At 39.7% G+C, this 23,319-nt stretch overlaps 1 protein-coding gene across 12 annotated transcripts in view; it reads right to left on the reverse strand.

The window, feature by feature from the left end:
• Window positions 1–23,319, reverse strand: part of KMT2C (lysine methyltransferase 2C) — a 188,101-nt gene that overhangs the window by 90,973 nt on the left and 73,809 nt on the right. For all 12 annotated transcript variants that reach the window (XM_085226991.1, XM_085226999.1, XM_085227002.1 and 9 more), the window contains 3 exons: window positions 22,553–22,759; window positions 19,451–19,587; window positions 17,578–17,687 (listed from right to left, as the gene is read on the reverse strand). In XM_085226991.1, the coding sequence (XP_085083117.1) occupies window positions 17,578–17,687; window positions 19,451–19,587; window positions 22,553–22,759 (454 nt within the window). The remainder of the gene's footprint in view (window positions 1–17,577; window positions 17,688–19,450; window positions 19,588–22,552; window positions 22,760–23,319) is intronic.

A 23,319-nucleotide genomic window follows, 5' to 3' on the forward strand; every position in this document is an offset into this window, starting at 1 on the left:
CATGGAGTTCTTGAAGCAGGTGAAGAAGTTAATGATAGAATTATGTTCAAGGACTGCCAGCAAAATCAATGCAATGCAAGAAAACTCATCTTAGGAAACCATACAATCACTGAACTCTCGTGGAAGATGCTGTCTGAGGTACATCATACAACTCAGCTGTGAAGTCATGAAAATACAGCCCAAAGCCTTCAACTTCATGACAAAGAGTCTATACCCCATGGCGTTACTTTGTCCTAGACATTTCTGCATTCTGTTGAGATGGCCCATGTTAAGCCAAGTCCTCATTCTTACAAGCAGGCTACAATGTTTTCAAAGGTATTATTCAATGATAAACATTAGAAACCAGGAGGGGCTCAAGTCCCAGCAAAGGTCCCCCAAGAAAGCATTCAACAATGTTCAAACAATGAACGACATCTCAAGTCTTCACCAGATCATATCATTAATTCCTTAAAAATCTATCTGATGGAAGACAAAACTACAGAGAACTGCAAGCGCTCAAACAATCAAATGCTCTAAAAACTGGAAATAATGAAGATGGATTAAATAGCAATATTAATAACATTTTAAAATGTCACATCTGTTTTGCGAAACTACCAATCAACAATGGTACATAACAGTGTAATATCAGAGCTGCCTTCTTCCAAATGCTGTACGACTGCATGATGAAATTATTAGAAATGAGCAAAATATAGGATGAATGCAAAGCCTCGAAAAATGTTGATGTTGATTTAAAGAATCATGAAAGATGCTGGAAGATAAATGGAAGCCCAAATTACATTTAATTGAACCCTTCAAACCCATCTGCTAAACTGCACTGGCAATGAAAAGCATTTGGCAGCTAAGTAAAACACACACTTTAAAAACAATGTGGTGTATATCATCTGAAGCAAATAAAAAGCACAGAATATCAACATTTGCTGAATTTATAAGACATATAAAGCAGTCTGACGAAATAAATGCCCAAAGGGATTTTTTTTGGCAACAGCTGTTGATGAGAAGTTACTTTTCCAGCAGTAGAAGCCAATGTTTTGCTGAAAATAGGCCCCACACTATGACCCTAGGAGAGCAAGCATGCAGCCAGCTCGACTGCTTGTAAAGACAAAAGCAAGCATGTGAACAGCAAAAGTATAATAATTTTAAAAATATAAAAGCTTTGCTAAATAAAACTCAGTAAGTACTACTTTACTACTCTCGTACTAAAATATGGTATTAAGATAGCCAGAGATGAAAGGGAGGCATAAATCCCACTTCTGATAAAATACAGCATGTGCCTTCTACGTGCTGAGCCCAGGAAGAGAGGAAAAGCCAGCATGGAGCCTTCCACTTCACTGGTATGAGCACAAAACACAGTGCTCTGTCAAAGGGGTGGAAGCTGAAGCCAAGCTTTCTAAGGGGATGAAGCAAGATGGACGCTGTCTGTTCATGGATCAAATAATTTTACAGCTCCGTTCTACTGAAAAAAAAAAAAAAAAAAAAAAAAAACCAAGAACACCAAAAATGTGACGAGGTGTCACAAAGCTAAAGCAACACTCTGTTATTCATTCGGAGTATAGTGAATAAAATAAATGTCATTGAAGCAGCAGCAACTGATTACTTCCTGTTGAAAATGTCCCTCATTTGTTACCAATCGTTTTCTCCAGTAAGCTCCTAAGGCATTCATCCATGACAAGAAAGCTCTCATCCTACCCATACTTCTGCTACCTCCCATTTTCAGTAGCATATTCCAAAATTTCGAGCAAGGTAAAATGAAGAAAAGTTGTCTATTTTCAGCATAATGGCAGACTAGATCCATACAGTAGTATGAAGAAATTACGAGGTCACATTTTATCACTTTATTACTTCACAGCATTACTGCCTCAGCAAATGGACAAGTAACAACCCTCAGGAGGCACAGACACTAAATAAAGGCTAAAATAAGAACTTTGAATAAAAGCTCACTTGCAACCTGATTAGTACAATGAAGTTAAATGTTAGCATTAGGTCTTGCAAAATGTTTTTCAACAAAAAGACAAAATATTTGCATTTATTATAGATTTAGTTTTAAAAGGGTAAGCTGACAAAACCTGTGCTAACAAGAAGTGTTTTTAATTGTAATTAAAATATATAGCATATTCAAAACTATGCACAAGCCATCTGTTCTTAATGAAACAATATAAGGTACTACCAGTAAGAACAAACTTCCAACTTGGCTCCCAAAATATATACTGATAGCTCAGACATTAACAATTTTCATTAATTGTCATTAATTTGACCTCAGCAAAATTCTAGAGTAAACAGAGATTAAGAAGATATGTTTTCGGGTAGCTCCAGTCATCTTCATTAATGACCATGATCCAGCAAAAAAGCTGATAGTGCTTAAAGATACCAACGACCATTAGCATGTTGAATGTCAAATGGACCATTTTAAGCACCACGGTGCATTTAGGAGAACAGTGCAATAAATGGTAACAGAAATAACCACAATTTAACATTGCTGTTAACAAGGAAAGCCTGTATTAAAGGATTACTCTAAGGCTTACTATACCCTGACATTTTTTAGAAAAATTGTAAATGTAGAAACCAACAATTTTTGCTCTAAAACTGTGAAAAACCACGGACAAGCAGGAATAGCTGCAATCTGGCCAAACTTGACACAAACTGAGAAATGAAGAAAAGCAGTTTCTTAATGCACATCCTTGCTTTCTACAAGATTTAGGATAACGTAAACGTTTTGAGTGAGTCTGAACTTCCAATGCCTTACAACCACTCCCTCAATTCTCATCTAATACCGCTGTGAAAGAAGGGCACGTGAGCTTGTTGTTTATTTAGCATGTCAACAATGAGAAGATCAGTAACATTTAACATAGTTTAAATTGTGATAATTAGGCTCCAGGATCAACAACTTCAGGATAAACAAGGCAGAAACAGAAATCCTCAGTTTTGGTTAAGACTGCTTTTTGGCAGGCTCAGGAAGCAGACTATTGTACCAGTTCCATTTGTTTCATGTGTGGAAGGTCTTAAGAAGTACATGTAGAAATTTCTTTTTGCTGGCAGAGCATGGTCTAAGCCACAAACTGTTGGAGGCTTTACAAAAAATAACTGGGGGAAATATTGCTACATACTTGCTGTTTAATGATTGTCTTCTCAAAACATCTGACACTGGTCATCATCAAAGACACTGAGTTGAAGTCAACTTTCTGTCTGATCCAGCACAGCTCCTGTGATGCTCAATCACATGCAGGGACACAAAGTGGTATGTGCAATCTGTAGGTTATGTCTTCATCTCTACAGCTAGGCTGGCATCATTCTATGTGCAGTTATTTCATAGGAAGTTACTTAATAGCATCATGGACAGTATCTCCTGATAGCCTTGCATCGTGTTTCTGAATGGCACAAAGCCTGAGATGAAGACATCTCAGTATCTAAATTGTGTGCCTATAATAAGAACTGTTTCATTTCCCATTACATTTAACAGAAACATGGTAATTTTATGGAGTATACCTCACTGCAGTTCAGCTGACCAACCAATAGGTGTCTATTTTCAGGCCCCATTGACAATACCCACTAGATCTCCAATGACTGGAACTGGAATATAAGCACAGCTCCCAGGAGGGCATGCCCACACATAGGCTGAAATTCAGATGTCAGCCTTGAGCTGAAGCTTGCCTGAAACATGCTGACAAAAGCCCTCTTTGGTAACACTCACAATCCACCCCAAGGGTTTTGTCAGCATGGCAATAAGCAATGGGCCATCCAAATAAATATATATACTTAATTTAAAATTAAAAAAAACAAAACAAAACAAAACAGTTTTCTCTTGACAAGATTGGAAAACAAGACATGGAAAAAGTCCTCATACGGAAAAATACATATGGATGTACTTCATGTGCTTGTTATAACACAAGCATCATAAAAAATGACAAGGAAAAAAATAAATGTTTCTTTTTACTATTATTTAAAAAGTCTACATAGCTAAACACTGAAAAACAACACCAAAAAAGTAATACCAAAGAGACAATAACATCCTTCTTTGGAGTGAATCGGGCACTCACTGTTCTGCATGTGATCATACAGCCAAGGTCCACATAATCAGGCATGTACACAAAGGACATGAATTGTGCGCAGGCAACCTGTCTGCTGGCACGTCTTAACTTTGTGTATTTGATTTGAGAGTCTTAATAACACGTTCTTCTGTAGATTTTGTAGATATATTAACTTGGCTTAACATTTACTGTCAGCAAATCCACTACATATACACTCAATGATCCACCTAATTTACAAGGTAATAGTGGGGATATGGCGACAAGGAACTCTGGATTGTGCTCACACACACACAAAAATACAAGAATTTCCTGCTTTTAATACTTCCCTCATTAGTGAGCACCTCCTTAGTATTCCTTCCCCACTGACTGCAATCAGTACCTTATTGTTCATAATTCCTATTTCCTTGGCTGTTTCTAAATTGCATTCTCCAAATGGCACAGAGTCATCGTAAACAAAATCCTACATCTTCAGTTCGCTAATTTTTGTAAATTGAGCTCAAATAAAGCAATTAGATGGCATACTTTGAAAATACCAGCTTGAAACATTAATATAATTTCTTTTCTAATAAAAGCTTCACATGTTTCATCTGGCTTGAGCTTTTAGGTTGTTTTTTTTTCCCCCATTTGACTGAATGAGTCAATTGCACATATTCCTCCCATCTTTCATTTCCAGGCATGGTGACCCTTTGGTTTTTATATGTATACACACACACACACACATACACACACACACACAATATATATATATATATATATATATATATGTGTGTGTGTGTGTATATATGTATGTATATTTTTAGTTCATTAGCTACCAAAAAAAAAAAACTCACACAAATAGGCAACTTGTTTTTCTCATCACTTACTCTATGACATCACTGACATTCCTTGGGCAAACATTTTAAAGCATGGATTTAAAATTCTTAAGCCACAGGCCAAGTATTTTGCAGGTAATTCAGCTGCTGTTCTGGGGATCCAGGATGCGGGGACAAGAAGAAGCTGCTTGTTTCGTTTTGCAGCACGTTGCCTCAGTAGCTTACAAAGAAAAAAGCTGCCAAATTTTGTAATGAATTCCACAGAACATTAGGTCTGATGCTTAGCAGAAGCCATAACTGTTAAGCAAATGATATCCTTTTGATGAATGCCCTTATTTGAAAGCAACGTTGATTCTTCTAACCCTTTAGCAGTGTCCCAAAACAGATGTGCACAACTGCAAATTCTGTTTGCTTTCAGGTTTACGAAGTGTGATGACATTTTTACAATCACGCATGAGTCCTTTTACCCAGGAGTGAAATAAAACACAATAATTCTTCACCATCTGTTTGTTAATTTTGCATTCATTTAACTTTGCATTTTAAACTAATAATCATTTTCTTATAATATAGTTTGTTCCATTGGTAGAAATTACAGCTGTTCAATTAAAAAAGGAATGGTTTGTAACAGTACACAGTTTTTCTCTAAATGCTTCCATTGCTCTTAATTATAGAGATATTAGTGCCATCAAATGGAAAAAACTGCCAAGAAATAGTGTTATGTTTTATACATCACAGATTCCCTTAGTAAATGTACATATTTACTTCTGTTTCAGCACCAATTCCCACCTGGTCTCTTCTACATTAAAATCCTTCTCCCCACTACAAGACTCAGCACAGCTTTTATTGCTGCTGTGGATGACAGGCTTCTTACACTCCTGAAGGAATAAGGCACAAACAATTAGATGATGTCTCCATTCCATTTGTAGCAAATAGTTACATGAAGCACAGTCCTATATATCTTCATAATGCTTTTCCTTAATCTCCAGTGACAGGCCACAGAGTTTTTGATGTTTTTATTCTTATCTGGTTACAGCTAAACTAGGACTACAACAACACCATAAAAGCTTTTTCTCACATTTACAGTAAAATTGAGGAAATTCCATTCCTTTATCAAAATAAAACCACATTGAAACCACATGAATAATACATCAGAATCAGTGGAAGGAGATAACTCGGATCAACAAAAGATATGGGTCTGGGGAAAGAATGGGAGCCCATGTGAGATTCCAAGCCTCACGATTTGGGGTTCTGCTTTTCCCATTGCTGGGCACAGCAATGCTGGGCACTGCTGCCAGTTCACATCACAGTTACACTCCAGCCCCTGAACACGGCAGAAATTCTCTTGTGTTGTGGTTTCTAGGCTTAGCAATGATCACCATCTACAAATATACTCTTCAGGAGATGCAGTCTGCTTACTGTGAGTGTACCATTAATATCAGAGTGACTGTTCAGATGGCTAAAAGCATACAGATTCAATCACTGTTCTCTAAAACCAATTTTATTTGATGGCATGGAAGCCTTAGCATCAGACGTTGGCTCTCGTTCTGCACAGAGCTGTAACAACAACGGTGCCCCAGTACTGGGCTGAGCAGCTCACTAAAAACACCCATACAGCAACAAAGAGTTCATCACTCCATGGGTGCACTTCAATTAATGAAGTTCAGGGAAAGCTGAAGAACACCAAACTGGTGCACAACAAGACAACAGAAATGAACACACAGCAAGTCCATCATGCTCACATGAAATTAAGAGTGGGAGTACAACCACGTGGTGATGCTCAGCTTCTGGTCTTACCAGAGCCTTAACTACTCTGACCTTTTGGTTTCTCAGATGAGTGAGCACTGCTGCCAGGTCCGACCTTTACTGGCAGATTGATCCATCACAATATTTTAAGTCTGACAGAAAGCAAACATTCGGGAGGTGCCTGAGGCACATTGAGAAGTGATGGATGCACAGCTCTAAAAGTCTTCCCAGCAATTCATCATCTATTTCAAGTTACATTAAAAAAGACCTCACCTAGTATGACATTTGGAAAACCTGAAACTCTTCCCCATTCTAGGTAGCAAATCCGTTTACATTGTAGAAAATGAGTGTTTTCCTCTCAAAGCTCAGAGAAATGATTGCAACTTAACTGTCTTTTTGTCTCCTTTCTTTACAAGTCTCCATTCACTTTTAAAGGTTGATGATTTGTCAACACATCTCCCTGGAAATACCATACAGATACCAGCTAATATTGCCATAACAACCTGCAGTCACTGAAAGGAAGAAAATCAACACAGCAGCACGTGTGTGGATATCTGACAGCACTGTGTGTGTCAGATTCACTATTTACTCTGCAGAATCTGCAACTCTGCCCACTTCTTCAGGAGGCAATTTCATACAGAAACTGAATGGAAAAATATTTTTGAATGGAAGAAAACAGTATTTTACCAATTAAAAATTGAAACGGAGAAGGCTGTATGTGTAATAAAAAACTGCCTAGAGTGCAGGTTGAATGCATGTATCCACGCTGTACATGATGTGAGGCTATGTTGCAGCAATCTATTTAAGGTCTAGCAGTTGTTGTACCAATGTTAGACACTCTAGGAAACAAATCTTCATTTATTTCACAAAAGCCTTTTTTCCCCCAGTGTACTGAAGAGAAATGCAGCATCTTTAAAGGAATACATGAACATCACTGAAGTAAAAACACATCTTATGAGAAGCCTCATTTGAATTTCATTAGTTCTTCCAATCGATACTATTGAATAGGATTATTAATATTAATTGTGACTGATGCACGGGTCGGCTACAAGTTCATTAGTGGCAGCTGACCCATCATCACCTGCCTGCTTTTTATTCCCATCTAAGATCTGCAAAATGGACAATTACAGAGATGAAAATGAATAATACCAAGTTGTTCACTTAGAGAGATGGCTACCAGTAGAAGCTAAGATCATCAGGAAAAAGAGCTCCACTGCAAGCAATGGTTGCACTTATCATCAAGTGTTGCAGACTTGCACATGAAGGGCAGTTGGTCCCCGTTTGGGAACATCATAATTCATAACATGTCCCTCACGCATGACTTTTTCCATGTTATTAAAATGAAAAAACAACGAGAAACAACACTCAAGGACACCTGCATTAATGGGACTGCCTTGTACTGATGCCTGTAACGTATACACTCAATCTGCAATTCTGGAACATAACTTACACTAGTGGAAGTCAATAACAAAATCTTCAGGGAATTCCAAACTATTTTTTGCTAATGCTTTGGTTTTGCAAGCTGCTGAGTACACCAATCTCAGCAGCAGTTTTTGAGCTACTGCTTAAAAAGCGAACTGATGCCAACAGAGTAGGATGTGTACTCCTGAGTTTCCAACTAAAATATGCTCGTGAGATTTTTTGAGGATAGGTGGAAGCCCTAAATGAAGATCCATAGCACAAAATAATCTACAATTAGCAGGAAAAAAGCTATTACTAAGACTCTTTTGACTGGAATAACCAAATACATTTTAGAACTCTAACTTCAGTACTGAGTTTGAGCTTTAGAATTCTTGTTACAAAAAACAATGTGACCAATGTCCATTAAAAAAAAAAAAAAGATATATAATTGAATAATACATTATTTATAAGGGAAACAGCTACAAAACCAGGCTCAGATTCTAGTTGTCTATCAATGCTACACCTCAGCTATGTACCATTGGGGTGTTTTTCCTTTCGTCCAAGTGCTATCTTTGAAAGAATAAACTTCCGAAGGCAGAAGAGATGCCTTATTTCTATAATGCTCACAGCATCATGAGCACGCACTTTTAACTAAAACTAACCAACATTAACTAAAAAAGATCTATCAGTCGTTTTTAAAAAGACTGAATATGAAATATTTAAATAAACAGGAGCCACAAGAGATGGGAGATGGGAGTAAAGCAGGAAAATGAGGTTTGCATTCAACTATCTACAAAAGGTAGGAACTGGTTGGTACTGCTACACTGTCTTATTCAAGTTTTGATAGGTATACTTGCTATGAGATGTGTAAGGTTTTCTGCTTATATATATACATACATATATATATCTACACACATATACACACACACACACACACATATATATAGATATATACACATATATATACACACACGTATCTGCTGAAAATATTCATGGGATAAATAGGCTAAATATTTAAGAGCAGCAGCAGCCACCTCCCTGTGTCCTACAGCTAAGCACCACCATGGGTTACCTGCACAGCACACAGGGGCACTCTGTGAGGAAGAGCCCAGTCTCGACTGAAAACGATGTCTCCCTTTAGGGGACTTTCTTTACTCCTCAGAGATCAGGTTCTGTCCTTTTTTAACACGCTGTACGTAAGGCCCCAAAATAACCTGGTAGAGATAGAAACTCCTGAAATCAAATGCCCAGCAGGAGTGCTGCCTCAACACAAACCAGTGTCATCGCCCCGGTGCTTGGAGTAACATTTAAGAAAGGCACCAGGATGAGAGGAGGAGGAGAAGGTGCAGATATTCTTTGGGCGTATTATGGAAGAAGTGTTTTCTACTCAAGTCATGCAAAAAGGAAGAAAAGGCCTTTGTGAAACTCACTTCACCAGTTTGGAACTCACACTAAACAATTTTACTTCAGAGCTTTCAGTAAATTATTTCAGTGAATGTTACCGAATAAAGGAAACCTGCACTGGAAATTCCTTCAGGAACATAAGCCCTTTCATGTTTCTCAGCCAGGCTTTTTGGCTTTCATTTCTTTGCTACTGCTGCTTCTTTTCTGGTGCCCCCAGCCCATTTTCCTGCTTCCTACACTCCACAGACTGCCCCCCACATCTGCAGTACCCGATTCTGTTCGGCATCAAAACCCCCTCAGAAATGTCTGTGTGGTAACTGTCTTCCTTCCCTGATGCAAGGACCCACATATTCAAAACCCAGGATTCAAGAGAGGTGCATATTTCTAAGGATTCACCTTGAAAACCCCACACAGTGAAGACTGTAAGGCTGACCCTGTTATCCTGGTGCTACAGCAGGACCAACACCAGCACTCCACAGGGAGAACAAAGGAATATGTGAGGCAGTAAAATAAAACACTTCCTTCAGATGAAGCCATACAAACTGTCTTCAGGAGGCCTGTGCACCCTGAGGAATAACAGTGTTTGCCCTCCCTGCTGGCTCCCACGTTCCAGAAGTGCAGTGGGAGAGACAGCATCTGCACAGACCCACCTCCCCGAAGTGACACTGTGCCTTGTTCAGACCTGGAGAACCACAAGGGGAACCAGACAATGAAGTCACAGGAATTGTATTAATGCACTGAAAAAAACTGACTGTTTATGGAAAGGTCTCTCTTATTCTAAATAAAGCTTATTAGATAAACTAAAATGCATTTTCCTTTGCAAAGGTGGCAGGAGTGAAGCTTTAGCACGAACTTGGTCTGCACCAAAGAGCAAGATACACTTTCACTATCATCAGTGAGTTATAATGTGCACTGACAACAGCACTGCCCATGTTAATAAACTCACTGTTTTTTTCCCCATATATTTGGAAGCAAAAAGGTAGGGATGAAAACACAGCTGTTACTTCACAGAAGGCACACAACAAAGTGAATCAATAGAAAAACCTAAAAAAAAAACCAAAACCCAAACATAGCCAAAATCCAAATCTAAACATGCATCTTTTCCACTGCTTCATCTCAGGAATCAAATACTCCTCCAAACCATGGCTCATAAACTAATGCCTTCCCTTCTTTTGTCAACAGAATCAACTAATTAAAAGACACGATAAAAATTAGCCATAGCTAAATTAGTCTCACATTATCACGTGCTCCTTTTTCTCATCAACAGGACCAAATTATAATGACAGCAAGTTACAAGCTAGCAACTACTAGGAAGACTGAAAAGTGACATCAATGTGCTTGTTATGAACCCAACCACCCAGCAAGTTCTGAAATCTCTAAACATTCATCAACATACACTGAGTGTACAGTGCTTAGCTATCAGAACATTCGCAAGTGAGCAACAATTACATCAAAAATGCAAGGAAAATAAATGAAGTTTTCTGCCTCTGTAAATGGAAAAGTCAAACTGAAAATCTATTTCAGAGTCCATCTTTCACCAAAGTTGCCTGAACTTTTTATTACCCCATTTCTTCCCCATGTTGCTGCCTCTCACTCTGTAACCATACCACTGGGACAGACCATTTTACATGACAGGAGTCCCCTCCAACTTTTAAATACATTGCTCAGGATGGATGCTCAAGTGTGGAGACTCATTACATTCTAAGGCAGCCATATCTAACATGCTTAAATAATTACAAAGACACATTAAAAGCATAAAACAGTTCTTGATTCACGTTATTCAGTTCCAACTACTACTAAATTTTCTTAAGTACCAGCAGGGATATAGAAAAATCTATATAAATATAAAATATATAATTTCATTTTGTACCAGGAAATGTGGTTTGTAAGACAACTGAGGAAATTGAGCCCTACAGTTTGTAGATTTAAAAAGAGTGTGTTCTGATAGGAAGCAAAATCCTTCACGTGTGAGAACAACACATTTTTCTTCTGTGTTACATCACAGAAGAAAAAATGGGATGCACAGAATCCCACTGGATAATTTAAAAACAATAATAAAAATTTGGCAAAAGTGACTGTAGGGACAAAACCAACTACTAGGTAAAAAGCTGGTTTTCTTTTTGTATCAAATATATTAAATTTTACTTTTTTGCTTGATTCCTAGAACGAGATTATAGAAAAAAACAGGAGAGGGTGATTTTTTCAATAATCTAGTAATTTTAAATGTCAGCCTTCCTTCTTCTTGTCTGCTTGTTCTCACTCCTGCCCTATGCCCTGCTCCTCTATTTTCAAGCATGCCTTGCAAAGCAGCTGCTATGGGACAGTGTCATTCGATAAACAACAGCCTGTCATGGCACAGCTTATTTTAATTCCAAGGGAAGAATACTTAAATCATTGCTCATGAGGCAGTATTAATGAGAACTAAGTTTTAAAACCTTGCTGAAGAGGAAAATATTTGTTCTCAGCTGCAGGATCTGCAAAAAACTGAACACATTCTAGTTCCCACAGCAGCTCCTAAACCTCAACGGATTTGCCAAAGCCATGTTGGCATCATTTATGGTATACAAGGGTATTCCAGAAGAATTATGCAGAGTAAAACAAAAACAACTATGATCATTTTAAGATGCCATGGCTGCTCTGCGGAGCTTGGAAAATACAGTTATAAATTCATTGGCATAGCATTCCTGGTGGCATTTAACAAGCTGTGAGAACTGACTGATTCATATTCTCCACAACACAGACGATCTGACTTTAGGTGACCAAAATGCAAACTGTTCTGGAACAGATTAGGTCACAGAAGACAATTTACATTATTAAAACATTAGGTACCAAAACCGTACCTGTAGTCACTATGTCTTTCCTTGAAGTACAAGATTTGCCTTCAATAGCAGGAAAATGCCTACAAATCTCTAGAGGAATTCCTGAGGCTAAGAGGTGAGGTTATATTCCAATTGTGGGCAAACACTTCAAACAAACAAACAACAAACCAATCCAAACCTGTGTGCTTTAACTGATTTTCAACTTTCTCCTCAATTTTTTCTTCCTTACAGTTTAGTCTCATAAGAATCATGCTCAAACTGAGTCTTAAGCAAAGAACTAAAAAACACTGTAGGTACAAAGGATTATAAGAAAAAAAAAAAACAATTGAGAATTTAATGCATCTGCCTTGTTACACTGCTCCAAGTTGGAAGCATCCACAAACAACCTCCTGCCTTTGGTAGCAGAAATCAAGGGAAACTGCTTTAAATAAAAGTAAAGACTGTGTTACCATGAAAAAAGGGCATATAGGAGAGAAGAGTGTCAAGACAGCAGAGCGTTTTATAGTTTGGAACAAGGCAAGATGCTATTGATTAGCTTGCCTCGATGCAAAGCAACAAGTCCTCCAGTTCTCAGCAGTGATAACACGCCAAACAGCCTTCAGAAACTCAGCAGGAGCTGAAAACAGCTGCCTGCTCCTGAGAGGAGATACTGCCCTGATTAACTAAAAAAAAATGGATGAGTGGGAGAAGACGAGAGCAATTTCTCAGTTGCCTGGTTGTGAGAGCCTTGGTCCTGAAAAAACACTTGTGGCTGTTGCTGGAAAAATGAAAGCTCTCAAGTGGATAAATACACAAGGAGTCATACAGAATCTCAGAGTTAAGAGAAATGTTGCAAAATGAAAACAGGATAATACTGTATTTTGGGAAGACTCCTTTAGATGCTTCATCTGTACTATGTTGCCCTTACTCAGTCTTTAAGCAGATAGGAACCTCCTCAGTTTCCACTAATATTGTTTTCTTTGACTCTGCTATCCTTGGTAAGCTCTCCCAAACTTGTAAACTGTTCTCTGCATCTTATCAGAAGAGAGAGCTGGCTGGGAAAGTTGACATTACATTGCTTTCTTGTCAACAGAAGCTGTTCAAACATTATCTACTGAGTCCTCCTTAAATTCACTCCTTTAATTGGGTTACTTGGATATTCAAAAATAAAATAAACAACAAAAAAACCCCTACCTTATTACGTTCTGATTTGCACAACTTCCTTAAACCATTACCACAAATCATTTTTCCTTCCTAGGCAAGCCATGTAACTCCTATTGCTAAAATCTGCCCGGCCCACCAGGGTCCTTCAAGGCAATTTACTGTAATTTTGGTGTACACTGTTGTAGTTTAGAGTGCAAGATGCTCGAGACAGGAGCAGAGAGCTTTCAGCAATTAGGAGATAATGCAGAGATGTGGGACTTTGCAGCATGGAGAAGAATTATGCCTAGACAATGTAAGGCAGATGAGTAGTAAACTTTATTTTTCCTGAGCAGACTGTAAAGCAACAGCCACCTACTCAATATATGTAAAACGAATAAGGAAATTATAAAGTAGTATTTAAAAAGACTTGAAAATACTTCAGAAACCACTCTCGCTAAGAGCTGAGCAGACATAAGCCCTAAGGGCCTCCATTTTAAATGGCAGTGCCAGTAAGCTCATCCTGTATCATTCATCCAAGCATCAAAAGCCAGAGTCATTAAGAAAATACAACACCGAAGCCAGAAATACAAAGAAAAGCAGAACCCTCTGTTTATCCACATCTACTATTGTTTGGTGTTTGTGTTTTTTAGCAAATCCTCTGATTTCTGTCCAGTCATTTTCCTTCGCTTTATTTCACGTCTCCATTTTAGTATCATCTCTGCATCTTAGCACAAATATCTCTAAGAAAAACCAACTCTTCATAACACTGGCAATATGACAACTTTTTACTGTGGAATGTTTTTTTTACGTACTGAGAAGAGCACTTATAAACTATAAGCAATGAAGATCAGTTTTGGATCAAGTAAGTCAGGGAGCTTTCTCCTCTATATCATCAATTTTTCTTTCAAAACTTGAAACAAAATGACTCCAGAGCCCCATGAAAGCATATTCAAACACTATTCAAGCTCCAGAGCTAAAGATCTGAACTCTTACGAAGGATCCTGAATGAAGGTCTGAGAGTTACACTCACCACCTGTATCACCAGCTCTGCCTTAGGGCTTTTTTAGTTCGAAAAGTGGTTCTGAGAAAGTGAACTCTTCAGTTGCCGGTAAGCAATTAAGCAATGAGATTAAATGAATCAACTTAGCATCCATAAGGGCTACAGCAATATGGAAGGAAAGTTTACAAAGAGCCCACCTATGACTTGATGCAAAGACATGCAAGACATCGGTCAGGTGCCTGAGTAAATAAACTGCCAGGCCTTCAAAATGAGTGAGTGAAAAGAACCAACTGAAGAAAGAAACACTAAGCAGGCCATTTTGTGAAATGCAGACACTGACATCTCTGCAGTATTGTTTTTAAAGCCTTCAGAAAACAAAGGCCAAGAGGAGAATCCAAAAGGAATTAACATAATTCCTTGACCTATTCCAGAGTATGTATATCTACACGAGCTTTATTAATGCAATCACAAGTTCAGTGAAGCCAAATGGACATCTCAACTGGTAAACAGAGTAATAAGAAACAATGTCATATCCAGTTAGAACAGATTTGCAAACAATAGACACCCTAACAAATGAGAAACATCAATGTAACACACAACTGAGAGACACTCTCAAAGGTAAGAAAAGCAACAAATTGCTCTCCACAGCTTGCATTACCTAAACCCAAGGACTTCACTATCAAGAAAAAGGTTATTGCATGTCAAAAATTAATCTCTGTGCGAAGATAAGGAAAAGAAAAAGTACTTTCCAAGCTAAAGGAAGATGTCAATGCTACAAACCACATCAGAAACCCACGGGATGCCAGGGGGACTTCCAAGAAGACAGAAATCCCCAAACAACAACAACATAAAAAGCAAATTTGGTGGCAAGCAGGGGAAATAACATACAGCCTGTTTTTATTTAAATTATTTTTCTGTAAGCCCTGAGCACATACTTGCATCTGCGCTGCCAACAGTGCTCAGAACATTCAAGCAGATACTTTGCTCTTAAAATGCAGTAACATCACACTAGAAAGAAGCCCAAAATGTTAGCAAATGCAAAAACGCAAGCAGCTGTAAATGGTAAAAAGTACACTAAATGAATTGCTATACCACTCATTCAATACCTTCAGAAAAGCCTTGCACAAAGAAAAGTTTTTCTCTTAAACTGTCTTTTCTCTTGCAGCAGAATATGATGAGCATCTTCTACTTCTTTGTGCCTTCTTTAGCTGTGACAAGTTTTGAAGCGCTGAGGACAGTGAAAAATGACGACCAAGCACTTCAGGCACAACAAAGCAGTTGCATACAACTCTATGCAGCCCCCACAGTGCTGCTCCACACTCAGGAACAGAGAACTACAGAGGAGTTTGTAGCTTATTTCTTAAAAAAATAGAAGCAAATCCATCTCTGGAGACAGTGGGATGAAGATGACCCGTTCAGTCCAGCTGCTCCTCTACAATCAATCTCCCTTACGCTCTCACTCTTGCTCTCTCCCCAGGGACTTGATAAGAAGGACAAAACAGAATGACCAAAACAACTGCTTCCTTTGTTGGCTGGCTGCTGTGTTGAAGGGAAAAAAGTTTCTCAAGATATTCAGCAAGGCCTGAATAGAAAAGGAAATGCCTGCAATGGCACTTGATTCAAAGCTCTATGCAGTGCACTGAAAACATTTGCGACAGACTAACCTAAAAAAATTACTTGCAGAATTTGAGATGATGAGTAGAGAAGCTACACAATGGCTTAAGGAAAGACAAGACTGAAACAGAAATTGTATTGCACCAGAGAGATGTGGAACTCTTCAAAAATAGTTAAATATTTGCATTATAAACACCTACATCCAACTGAAAGTGTGCTAATGGCATCAGGCTGAGGTACCACCAATAGCAGGGAGGAGCAAAGTACCATACAGAAAGAAGCAGAACTGAAATAATGCAACCAGGATGAAATCCAACAAAGCAAAGTACAAGCTTTAACACTATGAGGAGCCTGTCATAAACCAGCTTATTATTTGGAAAAAGGCCACGGATGGCAATGAGAGGATAACAAAATGACTACAAACCACCACCACAGCTACTTAAGAAAGAAAGGTAACCAAAACCTACAGTGAGATATAAAAATGATGGATAGATGGATGGATAGATAGATAGAAACCTAACCTTGTTCTTTCCATTCTTTTTATACATGCACACACATATGAATGTTTTAACATCTTCAAACTCATTTAGAACTCAGTTCTGTCAGGTTCATTCACTCTGAGTAGTCTTCTACATTGAAAGCAGACGCACAGAAATCAATTATATTATTCAAAGTAAAGCATTTATTCAATATGAGTGCATGTAAAAGCAGATGGCACAAGGAAAACTGTATTATACAGCTCATATTGAAAGACTGATTTAAAACAGCTTTTTACTCCACACAATGGAGAACATTTACTGGCATCTTCCACATTGTTTTGTTATTTTAACATAATGCATCAAGAACTTTAAGAAGCAACTAAAAAATAAGCCTAAGCATGATCATTGGGAAGACAGCAAAACTGTGCAGACTTGCTGATACCACAACTGATTAACAGAGAAGATAAAATTATTAAAATAATCCATTAAATATGACTGAGAAAAATACAGCCACAAATAGTAAAGACTATGTGAAATAGGTCTCCTCATCACTCCAACGCAATGCCAAAAGGAGACCATCCCTCTCAAAGGTGTCTGCTTTTTCAGAAGTCCCTGCCATTTCATAGTGAAACACTAAGTATCTATCTGGGTTGTTCCAAAAGTAATATCTCCTATTACTTTCAGAGCAACATCTTTCCATCAGTATTTACAATAACAACACAGGCTTGGCAGTAAAACACTAGTTTTCCTGTATCAACCTTCTAGCTTGAGAATTTTTGTATTATATGAGTTATAATATTTCAGAATATAAACCAGCAAACAAAAACTTTCCTCCATTGAGCAGGGAATTTACTAATTTGAACTCAGCTTTTTTTTCTATCTGTATATTGCTCAGCTGTGTACTTTCTACATTCTACTTACCCTAGAAGAGGACTTGCAGCGAGAATTAAAGGAATTGCATGGAATCTATCATTAAGTCTCTTGAATAAATTGCAAAAGTAGATTTTATCACGAAGACTTTACTTAAAAACACTATTATGAACATAAGCTCAGAGATCTGTACGTGGATATTGTTGGCAATATTTTGCGTGGCACTTGTTTCCTGCTTGTTTTTCAGCCCCGCCCCACCACCTATTCAAGCACTCTCATCATTTTACTCACTTCTGTGCTCCCTGAGACAACAGCTTTGTCCACGTTCACCGATAGCTGCTCTTCAATCTGGCAGACTCCCAGTGACCACTCTGCACAGCGTTGATGAGCCCAGCAATGACCTAATGCATTGGGAGAGAGCAGCTTCAGTTTTACAACTCTATAAAGCATTTCCTGTAAGCACAAAACTCAGTTCTAGTAGTAAACACTTGCCAGACAAACAGTCTCTCCTCTTGCTCTTCCCATTGCAATATTTAGTGGTGTTATTACCATACATTAAATGTACTGCAGATACTATCAAATGCTAAACACACTGCAACCTTTTGACACATAAAAAAATCTTTCACTTCATCGTGGTATACTCTGTGCATCTGTTTCTAGTTTTCAGATGCCTGACCATAGAATCATAACAGGGGTGTATACACAATGTCAGTGCATGAGACACTCACAGAGTTATATCAAATCCTGGGTTTTACTGCAGATAACATTCATCTACATATATACTATTAACTTACATTTCCCAGTGACTGCATGCAGACCTGTGTGTTTATGTAGAATGCACTCAAACGATGCTTCAGAATTCTACATACAACTTTTTCAAGTCCAAAATGCACCACAGCACAGAAGACTGTGCCAATACAACAAATGCATTGAACAGAGATAAGCAGAAATGTTTTATTGATAACTCAGTATCTGCACAAGGAGAATGTGCAGAACTTAATGGGAATATTTTAAAAGACGTTTCTAATTCAATCATGGGAAAAACAGCTGCAAATAAAGAATATTTCTGAAGGAACTCTGAGACAGCTTTTTAGTACAGTTGAAACATTGCTTGACACTAGCTGCTGAAATTAGGTATTGCAGTTGGCCAACTTAATCCTTCAGCCACAAAAACAAAACAAAACAAACTCCCCAAGAAGTTCTGTAAGGGCCTGGGAAGATTCATGGACAAATAATAATGACAACTTAAAATAATTTAGATTGATCACCCTCCCCGCCCCACACACTACAGTAGAACAATTTAAAACAAAACCTTATTTTTTTCTAATTAAACTTCAAAATCAGTTTCTACACTCACAAAAGAATGACATTTTTGCCGCTGTTTTTTTTTGTTTTCCTCCCTTCCTTCCCATTTTGTGGGCTGGGGAGGGGAGGGCAGGGGCCTACCGCCCCCTGTCACGGGTGTAGATTGATCTCGTTAACTCCGTGACAGTATACTTGCACTGGGTTAAGAAGAAATATATTTGCATTTTTGAGGTAAAATATGTGAATGGACTCTTGGCATCAAAGCATGAGGACATAAACGCTTTCCACAAAAGTAATTTATAACTGATTAAAAAGAGAAGCTCCATTAAAATGAAAGAACAGATGACAAAGCATACAGTTTTTTTGACAGAAAATCTGCAGATTCTGGAAACATGTGAGCGTGCTGTAAATCTGTTGTTCTTCTGATATCTTCTCTTTTAAATCTTTCCTTCCTTTATTTTAGATCTCCTAGCCTCACGCTGCCATTGTGGAGGGTTAAGCTATAGAATTCAGACTTTAAGAATTATATTAAGCTGTGTCACACTTCTTTTTTTCCTCCCAAAAATACAATCAGGATGTTGAAGATATTACTGCCTGAACAACTGAAAAGATCTTCAAGATCATCGAGTCTGACAATCCACCTGAGCAACCAAGTCCCATCACAAGGACTGTCTGTCTGGTACATGAATTGGAAACTACACAGAAACACCACATAACACAGGCAAAAGTCAGGAAAGCAAAATTCAATACCTGACAAACACTAGAGCACAAAAAATCAGCAGAAAAATTTCATTCATTGTCAATATAGTCACTGTATCCACACAGATGGATGAGAAACAAGGAGAGAAATGTATCTTACCTGTTGGCTCAAATAAGGCTTGAACATCAATGTCATCTGGTAAGCCAACTAAACTGAGTTCATCCCAGAATTTGACAACCTGATCGTCAGAAGCAGTTTGGGTGCTGACACTCATACATGACGTACTTAATCGAGGTCTGTACCAGGAAGCAGAAGAGAAAAAAAAATAAACTTAGAAGTGACCACATTCTTTGTTCAATTAGCCAGGCACTTATAAGTGATCCAAAATTCAGCAAAAAATATTTTATTTTCAAGCATAAGAAATATAATCAACATCACCAAACACCTGACTTCCTCACACATAACCCAACATTCTGAGGGTTAACCAAGTCTTCAGTTACAGCTACTTTTCAACAGACAAAAAAAGTACTTGACGATTTTCCCCTTCCTGGAGGTTGCTCTCCTGCCATTGTTCAGGATACACATGCTGACTCTTTTAAAAAAAAAAGTCCAGTCCTGTTTAATATTAAGACTTGCCCAACCCTAGGGATGGAAAATTATGTAACAGTCTGTGCTACCCTGGGGAAGAAGAGATGTAAAAGGAAAAAAAGAATGTGGTGAAGGTGGAGAGGAGCATTGGCAGCTTCTCACATGGCCCTCCTCTTAGCATCCCAACAGCTGGTCCTCGGTACAGCATTGACAGCACCCTTGCATACTTTCACTGCCTGGGGACATCACAGCAACTGTGCAGGATGTGAGCAAAACAAAGAAGGAAAAAAAAAAAGTGAAAAAGCTCCTGGAAATAAACATACTTATCCAATGCAACCAAGATAGTCTGAACAAAACGGGGGGAAGATACAGGAATGAATGTGAGGGAATTCAGAAATGTAGTAGCTACTACCAAGTGCAGACTACTCTACTGTGCTGATATGGGAGGAGCTAGTTCATAACCTTATTAACTTGCCCCCCAAATTCTAATCTCAGTGGAAAGCAATTAACAAAACTCAGATCAGTCCCGCGAACTAAAGGAAGTGATGATTCTTCCTCCTTTCTTTCTTACAGGCAAAAAATTATCTTGGGCATCTAAAGACCTACATTAAGCTTATTTACTACGTTCTGACTTCATCTAATGCTTTTGTGATTGTTAGGAAAGATGTTGTGGTTTTTTTTTAACTTCATTTTTCTGCCTCATTAGTAACTCAGACTTGAGCATTTGCTGCTAATTTTGAGTTTATAGAGTTGAAACAGCATAAAAATGCCTTCAGTCCTGACTGCTCTCCTTCTGGGTCATTGAAAAGGACACTGAGAAGCCACCCAGTGCCACTATGCCAAGAGCTCCTGCAAACAACAGGCTGTTATACTGCAGCAACTGTGCCTTTATGACTGGTGGTAAGAAGGAAGGGGAAGGGGAAGGGGAAGGGGAACAGGAAGGGGAAAGGGAAGAGAAAGGGGAAGGGGAAGAGGAAGGGGAAGGGGAGTCATTATATCCTCATGAGTCATGCCATGACAGATCCCCGCTTCCCCCCACCAACTCCAGCACTGTCAGCACTGAGGGGCACCAACATCAGGCTCAGAGCACAGGGGCTGAGAACGTTTGTAAAAAGTTTGACCCCAAGTGATGTGGTGTTCTCAGTAGTATAGTGGATTTCTGACAAGATCACCTTCAGAGAACATCCTCATTTACTCTGCAATTCCATCCTGAACACCAACATACTTCAGCCCAGCCTGAACTTTGTTCTTAGTCTCTTTTCAGGCCACTACTTGAAATGCATAAGGAGTGAGGAGGGCGGGGAGGGGGGCTGCAGCACACGGCTTTCTCTCTGCTGGCATTACACAACGCCCATTTTTACACTGTTGACATAATTATTTGGCAGCATGCTGCAACCTGAACATCAGCAAGTACAAAGCCACACCGAGCCACCTCCAGTCACAGCCGAACACAAACAGCGCCGAAACGTGAAATCAGTGCTTCGGGAGGGTCGTTTCAGAGGGCTGTGACAGACCCAGACCGAACTCCTGCATTAAGAGGCGCTGGGCGACGCGCGGACCCGGCGCTGCTCGGCGGCCCCGCGGCCGTTCCACCTTAAGGCGGGCGCTGCCGTCCCTCAGCCGGGCCCCGCGGGCTGGCGGCGGCCCCGAGCCCGCAGCCAATCCCCGGCCTCCAGCGCGGCCCCGGCCCCGCGCTGCCCCGGCCCCGGCCCCGCGCTGCAGCGGGCGGCACCGCGGCGAGGGCGGCCCCGGAGGGAGGCCGTGGAGCGAAAGCCCAGGGGCTCCGAGCCCTCCTCCTTCCTGCATTTATTTTTTGTCAGAATTACTGGATTCGGTAATTCAGGCGCTGCAGCAACTCTCCTGTGAGGAGAGAGCTGAGAGTGCTGGGGGCTGTGCAGCCTGGGTCTCATCGGTGACAGGCTGCTGTCAGCGCTGCCCGGCGCCAGGACCGAGGCAGCGGGCACAAAGTGGAGCACAGGAGGTGCTCCTGAACACCAGGCAGCACCGCGGTGCCATCCTGGCACGGGGACTCTCCTTGCTCCAACGAGATGACAGTCGTCACCCGTAGTTTGGAACACAGGCAGCTTCAGAAGCCTCCTGCTCCTATCCTGCATCTGCCTTCAGTTTACTTCAATCTCAAAACAGACCTGTGCATGGATAGTAAATACTTTCCTATGGTCTTCTATTCAAGATTCTCACTTAAGGGCAGAAACCAACCTTTAGAAGCGAGGCAAACATTTCTGTACTGCTTGCAGGCTTAAAAAAACCACGACCCAAAGCTACTGAACCATTTGGGAGAATGATTTTAAACTAAAAGAGGGGGGATTCAGATTAGATGACGGGGAAATTTGTCACTGAGAATGCAGTGAGCGCTGCAAGAGGCTGCCCAGAGAGCTGTGGAACACCTTAAGGGATGGGGCATGAGAGCTGGGCTGGACAGGCTCTGGGCAGCCTGATGAAGTGGCTGATCTGGTGCTTTGCAGCCCTGCCTATGGCAAAGGAGTTGAATAATCTTTGAGGTCCCTTCCAACCTAAGCCATTCAATGACTCTTATTAACCACATCCATTTGATAATTTTCACAAATGCAACACTACGGTACCTGTAACACATTTCCAAAGCTGCGTACAAACAAACCCATAAGGCCATAGATAGTTATGGCGAAACACACTTACTTCTTCTGCCCTCTCTGTTTGCGCGGCACTGAGTTCTGCTTTGGAGTCCTCTCACAAGCTCCATCGGCGCTGTCGCTGGCGTCGCTCTTGTTTAAAGGCTGGTTCTTCCATGGGATGATGTACCCAGGAGTTGGGCTGAATTGTTTTAAGTCTCCTTGTCCTAATGAGCTTCGTTCACCACAGTAACAAAAGGCGCAGAGTTGTTCGCTGTGGGAGGGAAGATGATTATTTGGGAGGGGGAAAACAGCAGAAACTGTTCCATCCAGAATCAACTCTGTGCCAGTTTAACCCTTCATATCAAAACAATGGCAGTTCCCGAGTGCTGCCAGAACCCAACATTATGGAAGTCCATTTCCAACTACTTACGTAAAAGAACTTTTGCACTCACAGAAGTGCACGATTCCAACAAGCAAACAGAAACCACCAGGAAATATCCAAATGATTAATATAACCTTTCTACTCAAAACTTCTCAGCGTGTGACAGTTTGTTACATCCCGGCTGTAAGGGGATGGGAGGGGTGAGCACTGTATCTTGAGGCACGCATTAGGTAAAAGGTGGCAGAAAACACGGTAGAGTAGAGCAGAACAGAGTAGGGTAGGATAAACATAATTAACAACCACCCCCATTATAAGTCCTCAGCATTGCCACCACAAAAAAGGGAAAGCCTTCTGTACATGATGCACGTGTACTACACATCTACCTTTCTACAAGCACATACACAGTGTGCTTATATGGTACGTCAAAAGATTTATTAAACATGGAAACA

Source organism: Meleagris gallopavo, chromosome 6 (genome assembly GCF_905368555.1).
Source record: "Meleagris gallopavo chromosome 6, MGAL_WU_HG_1.1, whole genome shotgun sequence".
Classification (NCBI taxonomy): domain Eukaryota; kingdom Metazoa; phylum Chordata; class Aves; order Galliformes; family Phasianidae; genus Meleagris; species Meleagris gallopavo.